At 37.9% G+C, this 16,258-nt stretch overlaps 1 protein-coding gene across 1 annotated transcript in view; it reads right to left on the bottom strand.

Annotated features, from left to right (window-relative positions):
• Positions 1–252: 252 nt before the first annotated feature.
• LOC149554315 (translocon-associated protein subunit alpha-like) overlaps positions 253–16,258 on the bottom strand; it is a 135,540-nt gene continuing 119,534 nt past the window's right edge. Inside the window, exons 7-8 of the mRNA XM_089828430.1 lie at positions 1,001–1,069; positions 253–746 (exon numbers count right to left, since the gene is read on the bottom strand). Of these exons, the coding sequence (XP_089684556.1) occupies positions 678–746; positions 1,001–1,069 (138 nt within the window). The 3' untranslated portion in view covers positions 253–677. The remainder of the gene's footprint in view (positions 747–1,000; positions 1,070–16,258) is intronic.

Raw genomic sequence — 16,258 nt, 5'->3', positions numbered from 1 at the left:
TGTGATCCCTCGATGTATAGTTACCAACTTACCAGGATCCAGAAGAAAATAACCTGCTGCACAATAAGTCCACAACTTTCTACCCAAGTTTATTTTATTGTAAAAACTAGAACTAGTAGCTGTATCAGCTGCTATAACTTTACATGTTTACTGTAACTCTTGACATCACTATTCAAATATCATTTGTGATTTGCATTGCACCCACAAAAATATGGACTATCCAATAGTTTAGTTAAGCAGCCTACCATGTAATTTACTCAATGAAACTAGTGTTTTCTTAAGCCATAAATAGGTACCATCCCAGTTAATGGTCAATTTAAAGAAGCAAAATTCTTCGAAGGCAACTCAATAACACAATACAATAAGGGCCCTTTCCACTCAATGTCAACAAAATTCATTGGGACCAGATCAGAAGAGATTTCTATGAAAATTCAGACGGCATAATGTTACAAGAATCTTCTGTTGGAATGTAATAAATCTCTTTACTCCCTACCATTGCATCAAAATGTAAATGTAAGCAGCTTTGTAATCTAACTCAAAACATATATCTCCTTGCATAAAATTTCTTGACTCTCTAAACTGCAAAATATACCTTTTGCACCCTGGAGTTGCCACTACGTCAAACGACTAGCTCCTATTCTTTCTCTTTTACTTAGAAAGCTAATTGCGAATAGCATCTATTTCTTTTTCTTTGACCTGTGTGAGGCAGATAAATTACTTGCAGGCTTTTGTGTAAATGCAGTTCCCTGTAAGCATTCAACAAAGCAAGAGGAAGATTAAGGAGCTGGAAACAACTGCATTTTGCAGGCAACCAGGTGTGCATCTTCCTGTGTAAATAATGCAAGCGAAAAACAGGAAACAACTGCAATTTGTGGGTAACTAGGTGCACGTCCCAAATATTGTGCTCAAAGAATATCAAAAAATAGAAACAAGACTGAAAAGCTTCATCTCAGAATACTATTACAGTTTCCTTCAGATTGAAAAACAGATAGAAATGTACCTTTAACCATTCATTTGCTACATCAGAATTTCTGGTCCCAACTTCTACTTTTGATGTCTTCTTGGTTTTCTACATGAATATATTAGCATCAAATGATTAGCCACATGTAATATATTGGATCCTTAAGTCACCTAAGAAATAGCAAGTATATTTTCATTAATCTTAGCTTCCAATAAAGATAAATTTAGATGATAACTTCAACCACAGTAAAGCAATCATTACGAGAAAGGAAGAACACTGAATGCTACTATTTAGCAGAAGATTAAAATTTAGCAGATAACGAAAACCCATCCTTTTTGTTGGGAACTATTTTGTCATGTATAGTACCCAAGGATGGTATCAGATCTGGTTCCCTGCCAGGATGTGTACGTAAAATTACTCTGGTATCTGGTTACTCAGTATGAATCCATATGAATAGATTGTCATTGAAGTTGTGAACTATAAATAGGTGCACTACATAAGAAGAAGAGAACTTGATTCATACCAAATATATTAGCAAAGGCATCAACTAATACAAAATTATTTTTGTTTCATAGCACCCCAATTATAATCTTAAATTTAACCTGGAAACTCCGAATTGCATAAGATTTGTTGTTATATGCGCACATATATAAAATATGCAGATCTGAATATGACTGAGAATGTAATGCCTTGTTATTGATATACTCCAGAATTCACAAATTCATACTATATATATATGCATTGAGATATGTTTACATAGGGGTATGATCCTACGTGATCATACCTCAATACATAAATAATATCCTTTAACAAACACCAATCAGATGCTACCGATACACATTACATAATCCTCAGCCTTAACTAAGGCTTGCATCCGATCATGGTACCAGTTCATGCATAAAGCCCAATACTAGTAATTTGATCTGATGGATATATAACTTGGTTTGCATTTAGATTTATAATGTTATTATATATATAGGTGTGTGTGTGTGTGTGTAACACTCCCTCTTTAGCAATGAGGGAATTGAAGGAAATATAATACAAGGTTATGTAATGTTCTTGACCTCCGTAGTCGGCGACTATCTAACCTCAAGCTACACAACACTGTATAGTATGCAAATACAATTTGGCTGTACGGTAATGAATGACTAGGGGCCGTATGGTAGTGCAAGCAAAGGGGGATTTGTACGGGGTTGATAAACTCTATTCGTTGGTTCAGTGATATTTTCCTGTACGGTGACAAACAAGGATGTCGTACAAAAGATGGTTGAAGGCCGTACAGTGGAATTTGATGGTCCTACGGTAGATTGGAAACATGGCCATATAGTATGCAAGGTAGCCATATGGTAAGGTTGCTATGGAGGCCATGTGGTGGTAGTAATGGAGGCCATACGGTAGGTTTGTAATGGAGGTCGTACAATAGATTGCAATGGAGGTCGTACAGGGCAATGGGCAGAGCTTGGGGTGAACGGAAGTGCAAACAACAGAATATACGGAATATGCAAAGAAAAACACAAAACGTTTTGCCAAAGATTTTATTCATTCAACACAAAGAGAGCTTGATCGAATTAAACATAATGACTTCTCCAACTCGCAATATGATGGTGCTTCGATTTGTCATATCCGAGCGAAGTATTACAGGCAACGGAATAGGGTGAGGGATGAATCCCACTGAAACCGAAAAGTCAAATAGGGAAGTTCTTTCACTTCCAAAATGACAACAACAGAGAATCCCAACGGGAATTCACAGTACAAAGAAATAATCCAGAATGCATACCTAACGACTACCTACAAGCCATGCTTAGATATCCGTCAGGGAAAACTTTCCAAAGGTGTACAAAGATAGTGGATGGCTACACAAACCTATGGAAACAAAACAAAAATGGGTCCAAGATATACTAAATCAGTTGGGCCATAAACAATAGTTTGATCAATAATTTATTTTATAATAGGACCATTATAGTCCTCCTGTCCCAAATTTTGCTTGTCCTCAAGCAAAAGCAATGCCGGATGTTGTAGAATGTGCTCACCCTCCCACATTGCATCATCCAACAACAAGTTTTTCCAACGTACCAAATATTCCTTCATCGTGCGGTTTTGCAAGGTCTTCTCACGTACTTCGATGATCTCGGTCGGTTCCAATATGAGCTTTCCTTCTTCATTGAGCAACGGAAGATTTGCAGCTACGTGACGTTTTGTCCCACAGCTTTCTTAAGGCTGGAGACATGAAAAATGTTATGAATACAGCTCCCCTTTGGAAGTTCCAACTCATAGGCAACTTCACCTATGCGGCTAACTCCCTGATAAGGGCCATAAAATCATAGCTTCATTTTTTCTTTCCCCTTTTCCTTCAATGAGGATTGCTGGTATGATTGAAGTCTGAGATAGACCAAGTCTACCACTTCAAAACTTCTCTCGATTCGGTGTCTATCGGTGTACATCTTTTGTTGATTCTATGCCCATTGTAAGTTTTCCTTTAGGCATCTCAGGATGTCCTGTCCCTCCTAAAGCCAGTCCCTTGCCCTTGGTGCACGAGTATCAATCAAAACTATGTCGATGAAGGAAAGGGATTCGTACTCGTACAGTGTTTTGAAAGGTGTCATCCCGATGGACATCTGGTAAGTGGTATTTTAGCAATACTCCCCTAGGTGCATCCATTTGACCCACATCCGTTGTGCCAAAATGTAGTTCTGAAGGTAGCCTTCGAGACACTTGTTTACAATCTTCATTTGTCCGTCTGTCTGAGGATGGTAACTAGTACTTGGTGACAATTATGTTCCTGCCAGCCGAAAAAGTTGTCCAGAAGATACTAATAAATCACCCATCCCAATCACTGACAATGTTCTGGGTAACCCGTATAAACGAAAGACTTCTCTAAAAAACAGATTGGCTACCTGTGTGGCCTGAAAATCTGAGGGGATGGCGAAGAAATGTGTGTACTTCGTCAATATGTCAACCACCATGAAAATACAATCCTTTCTATTCACCTTGGGAAGTCCGGTAATGAAATCCATCGAGATACTTTCCCACTTCTATTCTAGAATTGGTAGGGGTTGCAGTAACCCAGCAGGTATAGTATGTTCGGATTTTGTCTGTTGGCAGAACACACACTCTCTTACATACTGCAATACGTCTCCTTTAAGACCTTTCCATGAAAACCTCTCCTTGAGATGTCTGTAAGTTTGAGGAAGCCCAGGTGTCCTGCCCATGGGTGAGTCATGTACCTCCTTCAAGATTTTCTACTTCGGTTTGGATTCCAGCACTAAATATATCCGACTTTTGTAGTAAATGATGTCATCCACCACTTTGTACCGATCATCTTGGGTGTTGTCGTCCATTAGCTCAAAGGAAAATGTGTTTTTGGAATGTTCCACCAACAAATGTGCTTTCCAGTCAGCTGAAATCTAGGCTAGTAAGCAGATGGCAGGTTTCCTGATAAAGCATCTGCAACCACATTGTTCTTTCCCTTCACATATTCAATGTCAAAATCAAAAGCCTGAACCTTACCTATTTTTGTTGCCTTTCATTCAAGTCATGTTGCTCCAAAAAATCTTAGACTATTGTGATCCGTATGAACGACAAACTTAGCACCCACCAAATACTATCGAAACTTGGTCAATGCATGTATGATCGCCAACATCTCTTTGTCATAAATGGAATATAAGCGCTCGATTTATGTAAGCTTCCGACTCTCATAGGCTATGGGATGTCTATCTTACATCAATACCGCATCAATGCCTTCTTCGAATGCGTCACACTCCAAAATGAAAGGTCGAGTGAAATCAAGTAAGGCGAGTACGAGACAAGGGCTCATTACTTCTTTCAATTTATCAAAAGTGAATTGCACCTTTTCATTCCACTGAAAGGAGCCCTTTCTTGTTAGACCTGTTAATGGAGCGCCACGCTGAGAGAATCCTTTTACAAACCTCCGGTAATAACTACATAGTCCGAAAAACCCTCATAACTTAGAGAGTGATTTTGGAGGAGGCCAATCAAGGATAGCCTAAATCTTCTCCTAATGAACTTGAACTCCATATTTACTGACAATGTGCCCCAGGTACAATATCTCTATCATACCAAATTCACACTTGGATCGCTTGGCGAACAAGGATTGATCCTTCATAATCCTTAGTACTTCATCCAGATGCTTCAATTGTTCTTCCCATGTCTTGCTATAAATAAGAATACCATCAAAGAATACCAATAGATACACAATTGTTTGTTGAAGATGAGATTCATGCATGACTAGAATGTAGCGGGTGCATTCATTAATCCGAACAGCATGACCAGGAATTTATAATGCCCATAGTGACAATGAAAGGCTATCTACACGTCTTCTTCCCTCATGCGAATCTAATGATATCCGGAACTGATATCAATTTTTGAAAAATAAACCACACCATGTAATTCATCCAACAACTCATCGATCCTCAGAATAGGATACCTATTCTTTATTATCTTTTTATTCAAAGCACAGTAGTCCATACACATGCACATCGTTCTGTCCTTTTTAACCAATACCACTGATGACGCAAAAGGATTAAAACTAAGACGAATCCATCATTTCTCAAGAAGCTCCAAGATCATCTTTTCGATCTCATCTTTGAATTTCTTGGGATGGCAGTAGGGTGTGGTTATCACCGGCTTGGCACCTTCTTCCAATTCGATAGTATGTATAAACCCACGATCGGGATGTATGCCAAGAGGAATGTCTACAAAAACTTCATCATAATCACTCACGATATTTTGGAAATCATCTTGGGGAGGTGCACGTTGCCCTTTTATGGGTTCTGCTGAGACAAAACAGTGTACAACCCAAGCAACATCATCACGCCGAAAAATTGCCTTCATCCAATGTGCAGAAACTTCCTTTGGTCCTTCATTGGCCATTCCGTGGAGAACAACCTTCTTCCCATCAACAACAAAAGTGAAGTCAATTTGTTTGAATCTCTAAGTGTATTCATCAAGTGTCTCAATCCATTGTATGCCCAGAATAACCTCCATATCATCTAGGACCACTATGAAGAAATCCTTTGTCACCATGTGATTCGCCATTGTGATACTTAGCTGAAGAATAAGGTGTGTGCAAGGCAGCAGGGTCCCTCCAACAACCATGACCTAAAATCCTGCAAGCGTCCCCATAGCTAAACCTCTTCGCTTTACCAAAGATGAGTTTATGAAGTTTAGAGTAGCTCCGCTATCAAGCATCACCATAACCCTTTGTCCTTGAAGGGTTCCCCATACACAAAACACCTTGCACCTCAGGCTACCAACTAGGGTGATAGTTCCTCCGCATCATACCAAAGTTGCAATTCTTTCCATATGGTTCAAATTAACCATTTTGGTGTCCTCGTAGTGTTGGTTGTCTTCGTAGGGTATATCTTCTTGTCCATCCTCATCATTGGACAGGACCTCAATGTGGTGGATTTTTCCTTTCCCGAGGCATCTATGCCCAAGTTCCAATGGTCCCTTGCAGTTGAAAGACAATTTCTTCCTTCGGAGCTTCCATCTGGTAGCTTCGTCCAATGACGGCTTCCTAGGCAGAGGTTTATTATCTTTTTCCCTTGGGAACACTAGTGGTTTGGAACGTGAGTAACTTCGAGAGGATGACGCCGATGATGATGCCATACTTTGTGCCTTCTTAATGGCCTCCAACAAGGTGACAGGGTTGAACCATTTTACCCAACCCTTCAGTGGTTTTGTCGATCCATCCACGAAGAGCAATATCCGTCTTCTTTCAAAAATGTCCGTGACCAAAACAAAGTTTCTAAAATACCACAATGTACTGGTCGACCAATGCAATTTTCCTTAGCTGTGCCAAATCTTTGAAATTGAGTTCCAAATCTTTACCATCAAATCGATCTATCAATCTCTCAATGAATTCCGCATAAGAATTTATTTGATCATGCACCAGTGTGATGGTGTTGTGATGCCACCATTCATGCGCTACTCCCTCCAAGTGTAATGCCGCAAATTTAATTGCTTCTTCTTCTGGCATAGGATTAAGTTGGAAGTATCAACCTTCATTACCCACGCTTGCACAGATAGGAATCTGAATCTTCCAAATGGAGACAAGTTTACTCAACTTCCTTCTAAGATCATCGTTAAAATATCCTCGATTTCTACCTCCCGAATATCTCATTCTCAGATCTACATAATCTTTGTAGGTTATGTCTTCCTCCAAATTCGCATTCTTCCAACCTTCTCTCAACTGTTCTTGCATTTCTTCAAGGGTTGGCTGCTTCCCTCCGTGTAGTGCCTCCGTCTGTGGAGGAAAAGACAGCATGAATGGTTGAGAGCGTGCTAGATGAGGGTTTCCTTTACCTAACACTGAGTCCGCGCTGTGACCATTTTGTTCACCAAATATTTTATTATCTGCTAATTTCTTGAGAGTTTCTTCCATGAGTTGCTGAGTATCATTGATCTGTGTCTGATTCCTTGCAAGTTTTCTTAGTAGTGTTCGACAGCTGTGAGTTTCGGTTCTGTAGCCATTCTATCAATGGAATGTGTTCTCTTTTGGCTATAAACTCTCATTCACTATCCACAAGCTGGCAGGATCGAAGCTCTGATACCACTGTAATGTTCCTGACCTCTGTAGTTGGCGACTATCTGACCTCAAGCTACACAACACTGTACGGTATGCAAATACAATGTGGTCATATGGTAATGAATCATTGGGGGTCGTACGGTAGTGCAAGCAAAGGGGGATTTGTACGAGGTTGATAAACTCTATTTGGTTGAGTAGTAATATTGTTTTGTACGGTGACAAACAAGGATGTCATACAGAAGATGGTTAAAGGCCGTACGATATGCAAAGTAGCCATCTGGTAGCGTAGCTATGGAGGCCATATGGTGGTAGTAATGGAGGCTCTAAGGTAGGTTTGTAATGGAGGTCGTACTGTAGATTGCAATGGAGGCCATACAAGGCAATGGACAAAGCTTGGGGTGAATGAAGTGCAGACAACAAAATGTACGGAATATGCAAAGAAAAACACAACGTTTTGCCAAAGATTTTATTCATTCAACACAAAGAGAGCTTGATCGAATTAAACATAATGACTTCTCCAATTCGCAATATGATGGTGCTCCAATTTGCTAGATCCGAGCAAAGTATGTAATGTCCCCATTTTAGCAGTTGACCAAGTGTGTGTGCGTTAGCCTTGTTCTACATGGTCCCAAGGGCTAACGAAGGGTTTAATGGGATCCTGGAGTGTTTTGGCCTAGTCATTTCCAGTTTGGGCCAAAAGGAAGTTGATTTACTCAGTTTCAAGCATACTTACTATTTTTAGTAAGTCGGCAGGACACAGTGCAGGTCAATTTTGGTGATTGGATTTGATACTCCTCGGTGAGAGCTTTCCGATGAGCTATCACTCACATTATTCGGAGTCCAATTGCTAATACATTTTAATGCCTGAAGTTTTATTAAAGTAACGTCTAATTTAATTGTAAAATATTAAAATGTTACTTTAATATTTATTTTATGGGGATGTGTACCCAAGGGAGACATAAGGGGTATTTTAATATATGTTTTATATACTACACATCTTTTATCCCACATTGCCCATATGAGTTTAGCGGACCCTTGGAAATAGAATAAAAAGAAGCTCCATTAGCCAAGTTGAATATGAGAAGAAATTGGTGTGTGAGTTGCAGCTCCGTTCTTGGCATTTGAGGACGTCTATCATCTCTTGTAACATTCGAGACGTCATTCCCTTGGAGTTTGGCCTTTGGAATTCTTTGTTATTGGCTTCATTATCAGGCAATTTAGTTGCATTTCCAGCTACAGGCAGATTTGGTATTTTGCTCATATCTTCTTCACTACTTTTCCGACGCTTATGCCGCTTTCAGGGAATGATATTACGAAGGTAGTGAACTGATTGAAGGACAAAGCACTGTAGCAGCAAGTTCGAAAGCATGGGCTGGAGTATTATGTCAATACTGCTGAAGTAATTAGTGAGTTGATAAATCTGCCATGTATTTGGTTTTATGAATTCTGAAAATAACATTTTATTAGCAACAGTTCATTTCCACTTTGCATATTATTGTAGTTTCTTTCTTGTTTATGTTGTATGATACCAATTCCATGCACAAAACACAACAAACAAATAAACGTTTGATTTCCGGAGTTATAAGGAGTTTAAAACATTAAACGGAAGAATAAGAGGTTGAATGCAAACTGTTTGACAAAATTCCTTTCAGCAAATTGGTTTAGTTTTTTGGGACATCCAAGGGTGCCCATTACAAAGTATTATAGGTGACAGAATAGGGTAAGAGATGAATCCCACTGAAACCGGAAAGCCAAATAGGGAAGATCTTTCACTTCCGAAATGGTGAACAACAGAGAATCCCAACAGGAGTTCGCAATACAAAGAAATAATCCAAAATGCATACCTAACGACTACCTACAAGCCATGCTTAAATAGTCATCGGGGAAAACTTTCCAAGGGTGTACAAAGATAGCCGATGGCTACCCAAACCTAAGGAAACAAAAAAAAAATGGGTCCAAAATATACTAAATCAATCGGCCCATTAACAATAGTTTGATTAATAATTTATTTTATAACAAAAACATTACAAGTTATACACCACTTAAAATGTGGTCAACCAAATTATGATGTTCGGTAAAATTCAGCCCGAAGAACCATGATGGTTATCAATGTGTCCGGCAAAATCCAACCCAAACAACAATGATAACACTTCAACACTTTTAGTGTTAGAAGATAGATCAACTATAAATAAGGTCGTCACCTTACAATAGTGACCTTACACATAAGTAAGGTCGTCACCTTTCATAACACAAGTTTGCAAACATCTAATTTTATTCGTGAATATATTAACTTACAAATGTATTTACAAATTTGTCATACCAAGTTTACCTCTGAAGTACTCTATTGTCAATTTTGCAAGAGGCTTGGTAAAAATGTCAGCATTTTGCTCATTAGTGCTGATATAAATCAGCTTGATAATATTTCTGTAAACCATGTCTCTTATGTAATGGTAAGGACTCTCAATGTGCTTCGATCGATTGTGAAAAACAAGATTAGCAAAAAGTTTGATGCAGCTCTGGTTATCACAATGAATCACAGTAGGACTTAGTTGCTTTCTAAAGAGTCCAAATAATAGTTTTCTCAGCCATACTGCTTCGCGTGCTCCCATGGAGGCTGTCATATACTCGGCTTTGGTGGAACTCAAGGCAATTGTTGGTTGTTTTCTGCTGAACCGAGATATCATTGCTGATCCAAGACTGATGCAACACTTTGTAGTACTCTTGTGGTTTATGGAACAACCAACCCAATCAGAATCAGTATATCCTTCAAGTTTAATCTCAACTTTTTTGTATTTCAAACCAAGACCAATAGTGCCACGTAGATATCTCAAGATATGTTTACCAGCCATCAAATGAATCTTCTTTGGTTCACACATGAAATAACTTAAAACATTTGTGGCATAGCAGCTATCAACTCTAGTATTTACTAGATACGTAAGTGATCCAATGATCTATCTGTAAAGAGTGGGATCAATACACTCTAAATTCACTGCTTCTTCTTTTAGTTTGTGTAGATTAGTTTCCATTGGAGTTGTTAGAGGTTTGGTGTCCATCATTCCAAATCTAGTCAAGATGTCCCGAGTGTACTTCCCTTGATTTAGAAAAATATGATGTTACAAACCTCTAGGACCAAAAAGTAGTGTAGTAGGCCTAGATCTTTCATTTCAAATTCAGCTATAAGACTTTGTTTGCATCTTTCACTTAAGTGATCATTACTTGTTATCAATAGATCACAAACATATAAAACAAGTATTAACATGTCATCATCAGAAATTTTGAAGTATATGTTACGATCAGTTTCATTCTTTGAGTATCCCAATTTGGTGAGGTAGCTATCTATCATTTCATACCAAGCTCGAGGTGCTTGTTTGAGGCCATAGAGAGCTTTCTTGAGTTTACATACATATAGATCCTTATCTTTTATAGCAAAACCGTTAAGTTGTTCAATATCTACTTCTTCATTAATGACACCATTCAGGAATGTGGTCTTGGCATCCATTTGATGTATCTTCCATTCTTTGGATGTTGCAATTGCAATAATTGTTCTCACCGAAGTGTATCGAGCAACTGGAGCAAAAGTTTCCTCATAATGAATTCCTGCCTTCTGAGAGAAACCTTGCTTTATATTTTTCAATACTGCCATCTGAAGCATATTTGATTTTGTATAACCACTTTGATGAAACAATTGATTTGTCTTTTGGTCTAGGTACAATATCTCAAACATCATTTTGTAATATGGATTGATATTCTTCAACCATAGCATCTTTTCAAGCTTGATAAGTTAGGGCTTCTTCAACAGTCAGTGGTTCAGATTTAGTAAGCTCAATTACTAACACAGTGTAACAAGATTTGTTTTTAGTTTTCTTGCTTTCCCTGAAAATTTCATTTGGCTCAACATTACTTTCTTCAATCATTTCCCTTGCCCATACTGGCATTTTCTTGATATTAGAGATGTCTATTTTTTGTATCTAGTAATGATCCATTCTCTTCTGATAAGTTCTCCCTCTAAATTTCAGTCTGTAGATTTTCATCTAAGTCTGTGATGGGCTCATCCTCTGTACTTGTTGATAGTTTTAAAGCAATGTTTTCTCCAAATATAACATCTCCACTCACTTCAACTGATCTTTGTCCAAGTACATAGACTCTATACCCTTTGGAGTTCTCACTGTACCCAACAAATATTTTGTTCTTCACAGATGGTTCTAACTTAGTTCTTTTATCATTAGGTATGTGAATGTAAAGAAGGCAACCAAATATTCTAAGATGACTTAAGTCAAGTTTAGTTCCTGTAAAGACTTCTTCAGGTGTTATGTTTTCTAGTATTGAGTGTGGGCATCTGTTTTGAATGTATACAACATTATTGGTGGCCTCCGCCCAAAACAAGAAGTGTAAATTTTGATCATGAAGCATGGCTTTTGCTGTTTCAACAATGGTTTTATTTTTTCTTTCTGCTACCCCATTTTGTTGAGGATTATATGGTACTGTATATTCCCTCTTAATCCCAATAGAGGTACAAAAAATTTAAATTTTCAGAGGTATATTCTCCTCGATTGTTTGATCTTAGAGTTTTAATTCTTTTTTAAGTTTGATTTTTCACAATTTCTTTGATCTCTTTAAATTATGATAGGACCTCATTTGATTCTTTGACCTATAGAAAATAGATCCAAGTTTTCCTAGAGAAATCATCGATGAATATTATGTAGTAAGAGAATCCTCCTAGGGAAAGTGTTTGCATAGGTTCACATTAATTAGAGTGCACTAGTTCCAGAACTGATTTAGATTTGTGTTCACTAGGAGGAAAAGGTCTTCTTATATTCTATCCTAGAGCACATCCTTTACAAGTGCCTATATGTTTTGAATTTAAGCTAGGTGTTCCAGTGGTGCTTTTTTTCACATTTGGAAGTGAACTAAATCAAATATGTCTGAGACTTCTATGCCATGCTTCATTAGAATTTGTCACTTCGTGGCTTAGGGCTTGCTTTTGAATGTTGCATGTTTATATAGGGTCCCATCTCTAGTCCCTGTGGTGATAGCATTCTTGAGATTATGTTTTTAGCCTAGTACAATACTTTGTATTCATTGAAGGTGACTTGAAACCCTTCATCAGCAAGTCCAAAGATTAATACAAGATTTCTTTTTATGCTTGGTACAAAAAGAACATCCTTTAATTTTAGTGTAACCCCAATTCTTAGTTGTATAGAATAGGTCCCAATTCCTTTTACTGGATAGGTGGAGTTGTCTCCAATGGTGACTCCTTCAGTGAGATAATTTCCAAAAGTTTCAAACTTATCTTTGAATCATATTATATGTCGGGAAGCACCAATCTCTATTATCCACACATTTTCATTGGATTTCATCTCACTTGATAGGGCAAAGTAGAATAACAAATGTTCAACCTTTTTTGTTTCGGCTAAGGAAGCTAAGATTTTTTCCCTTTCTGGACAATTTCTGAAAGTATGTCCAAATTTCTCGCACTTGTAACATTGAACTTTGGAGAAGTTGTTTCTTTTGTAATGATTGTTTCCTTTCCTTTCCTTTGAATTTCCTCTTTTTCCTTTTGTCATATTTCTTTCCTTTGAATTTCCCCTTTTTCCTTTTTCTTTTTCATAATTATCTTTCCTTGCCCGGATCCTATTTACGTTTGAAGCGGTCAAATGTGAGTCACCAGTTTTGTTTCCATCCAAACCACTCATTGTAATCTCAAACCTATACAAAGCCCTCACTTCTCATTTATAAATGACAAAATTTGGAGATTGTTGTTCATGAGCTACCGAGATAATAGAGTTGCCAATGAAGTTTAGTGATTTATTTTTGTTCACTCACTTAAAGGAGATTTGTTTACAAGTACTTGTGAGGTTTTCACACCATCGCACCATTGCAAATGGGGGCCCCCTCTTTTTTCTTTAGCAGCAATAGTAGTTGTCTTAGGTGGTTTAAGTTGGCAACAATTTTCAAGTCTCCTAGTCTAGGAAGTGAGTTCGTGCAATTTTGTTCCGCTGGGAAATAGTTTTTTTCGAAGTGTGAGCAATATTTGAGCTAAGTCTGTCAAGAACATGGAATTAAAACCTAAGGATTTGGGATCAAATGAGTTAAAACCTTTAGAAAATCCTTGTTCTAGCTAAAATTTGACCTTAGAAAGCCAAGATAGGTTATGCAGGGTAAGACTGTTGAAGGCATACTGAATCCTGAAAATTGGTTGAGTCTGCAATTTTTTGGAAAACCCCAAAATCAAGATCTTGCATCTTAACTCCTATGAGATTGAAACCTATCTCAAACATTCAGACAATATTTATACAACTATAACTTAAATTATAAGAAATTTCCTATACTTGTTATATTTGTATAAACCTCTCACCCCTGAGCAGGAAATGACTAAGTGTTGAATTGCAGAGTAAACTTGCATGCAAATTGCCCAAGCTAGGTCAGGATCTGACCCTCTTCGGGCATTATTCCCCAAGATGGGCAAACTTCCACCCCCTTCAATCAAACCTCCAATGTGTGACATGATGAAAACTTTCTGATTTGGATCGAGAATAATGTGGAGGAAGGGGAGATCTAATCGTTTTAACACTTTGAAAATTTTGGGTTGGCTGAGATTCCCTAAGTAGGGTAGGAATCCGACCCTCTTCAGGCATTATTCCCCAAGATGGAGGGCAAACTTCCACCTCCTTCAATCAAGCCTCCAACACGTGACATGATGAAAAATTTCCAATTTGGATCAAGAATAATGTGGAGTAAGGGGAGATCTAATCATTTTAACACTTTGAAATTTTTGGGTTGAAAACTTAGCTACTTTAATTGAAAATGATTTGAGAGGGATGAAATTTGGGAGTTTTTCGGACTTACAAATTTTATGTTGCTGACTGTGAATGCCCAAAACAAGTTGGAATCTGACTTTTTGGTCTTTTTTGCCAAAATTCCTAAATTTTCGACCTTCCATTTGGGCTTAAATCATTAGTGCCTTTCAGATCTACCTTTACAACTTAGCAAATTTGGTGAGAAAATGCCTTGCAGGAATGAAATTTTGGGTGGGTTTGATAGAGTTTTGACTGAGATTGCCCAAAACATGTTGGAATCTGACTTGTTTGGGCATTAATGCCCAAAATATGGGAATAAGACGTACTTTGGGTATGGTTACAGGTACAGCTGTTTTTGAAAACAGGGTACGAGGGTATGCCTAATTTTTTTAAGATAATTTTGATATTTTATATAAAATCTGAATATATGAGTCATGAGTCATGATATTGAGCTTTCAAAACAAGAAATCTGAAAATATGAGTCATGAGTAACAATATATATGTTGACTGTTTAAAATTAGATGCATAACGAAGAAGACAAACTTTAAATATGAACAAGATCATAAATCTTATAACAACATATAGCAAATAATAAACTTCTAGTTCTAACTTGAACAGTGAAAATCATAAACAGTTTAGTAGTTTACTGTTAATCAATATTGTTTCGAAGTTTAAATTGATTACATATTGAATTAAGCTTGATAAACAACAAGCTGATATGCAAATGAAAAACTGAGACTAAAATCAGACATCTTAATCTACGTGGCAATTTTTTTAACATTTTCGACGGGGGAAAAATTTGTGAGGTGACATAGTGCTTTCGGCTGCAAGGTACGTACCCAAGCAAGTACTTGGTACGGCATATGCGTACTACCAGTACACTTACCAGGTATATGCGTTCGCATACCCATACAACCTTGTATAGGACTAAGAATGCCCAAATAAGGTCGGAATCCAACCTAATTTGGGCATTACTGCCCAAAAATCGGAAATTGGTGAACTCCCTTTATAGCCTAAAACATTAATCTCTTTTGGAAAATTGCCTTTATCTTGGCGAATTTGGTGAGATAAGATAAGATAAAATTATTAATGTCCAACAAATGACCAGAAGAGGTCTATGGGACTGAGAGTTTACAAACAGACAACTAACAGCAACAGGAGCACCAAACGGTGTCTGAGAAAAGCAAAACAACCAAAAACACAAGAAACAAGAAGAGAGAGGGCAAGAAAAAGACTAAGAGTCCTTTCTTAGCAAAAAGAAATCAGCCACAGAAGGATAAGGTTGTGAGTGAACAGGAGCCATGAATTGAAACTAAGAACCCGTGGAGGAGCATCGCTAGCATAGAAAACCCCTGCAAGGTCTGACAGATCTGGAATGACCAACTAAATTGGTAGGAACAAGCCGGCCTTTTCACACCCCGCAAAGGAGATAAGGGTGCAAAAAAGGCGGTGATAGGCTGATCAGAACAATGTCACTGAGGAAGTAGTGACTACAAAGTACTATTGCGAAGCAGAGTGGCCCCCTGAAGATAGAGAGCTAGACACCGCTAGTCATAATAACTGAAGAAAGCAAAGAGAGAATGGCAGACCCAAAATAGACAATAATATCTTCCTCGGATCTCATAAAAGATAGGGCACTGGAAAATAAGGTGTCTCCATCTCAAACTCAGCTAAAGTACACAACTTACAAATCCGCTCTTCTCTGTCAATATGATGGTCTGTCTGAGCACGAAGACGGTGAGAACCAACTCAGAAAGACCCTAGAGAGATACGACGGGTATGACTCCACCGTCGAGAAAGGTAACTAGAACGTACAATAATCCCCTCACTAATCTCCAGGAAGTGCTCTGCATAAAAAGCCATCCTCGGATGTAAGCCACCATGTGGGTTAGTCCAAGTAGTAATAATATACTGTCTATAAATATCAAGTCTAACATGCTCATTTAACTTTTG

Source organism: Cupressus sempervirens, chromosome 5 (assembly GCF_028749045.1).
Source record: "Cupressus sempervirens isolate cs-2001-9-10 chromosome 5, ASM2874904v1, whole genome shotgun sequence".
Lineage (NCBI taxonomy): Eukaryota > Viridiplantae > Streptophyta > Pinopsida > Cupressales > Cupressaceae > Cupressus > Cupressus sempervirens.
Note: the sequence above shows the minus strand (reverse complement) of the source record. Positions and strands in the feature narration are given on the sequence as shown.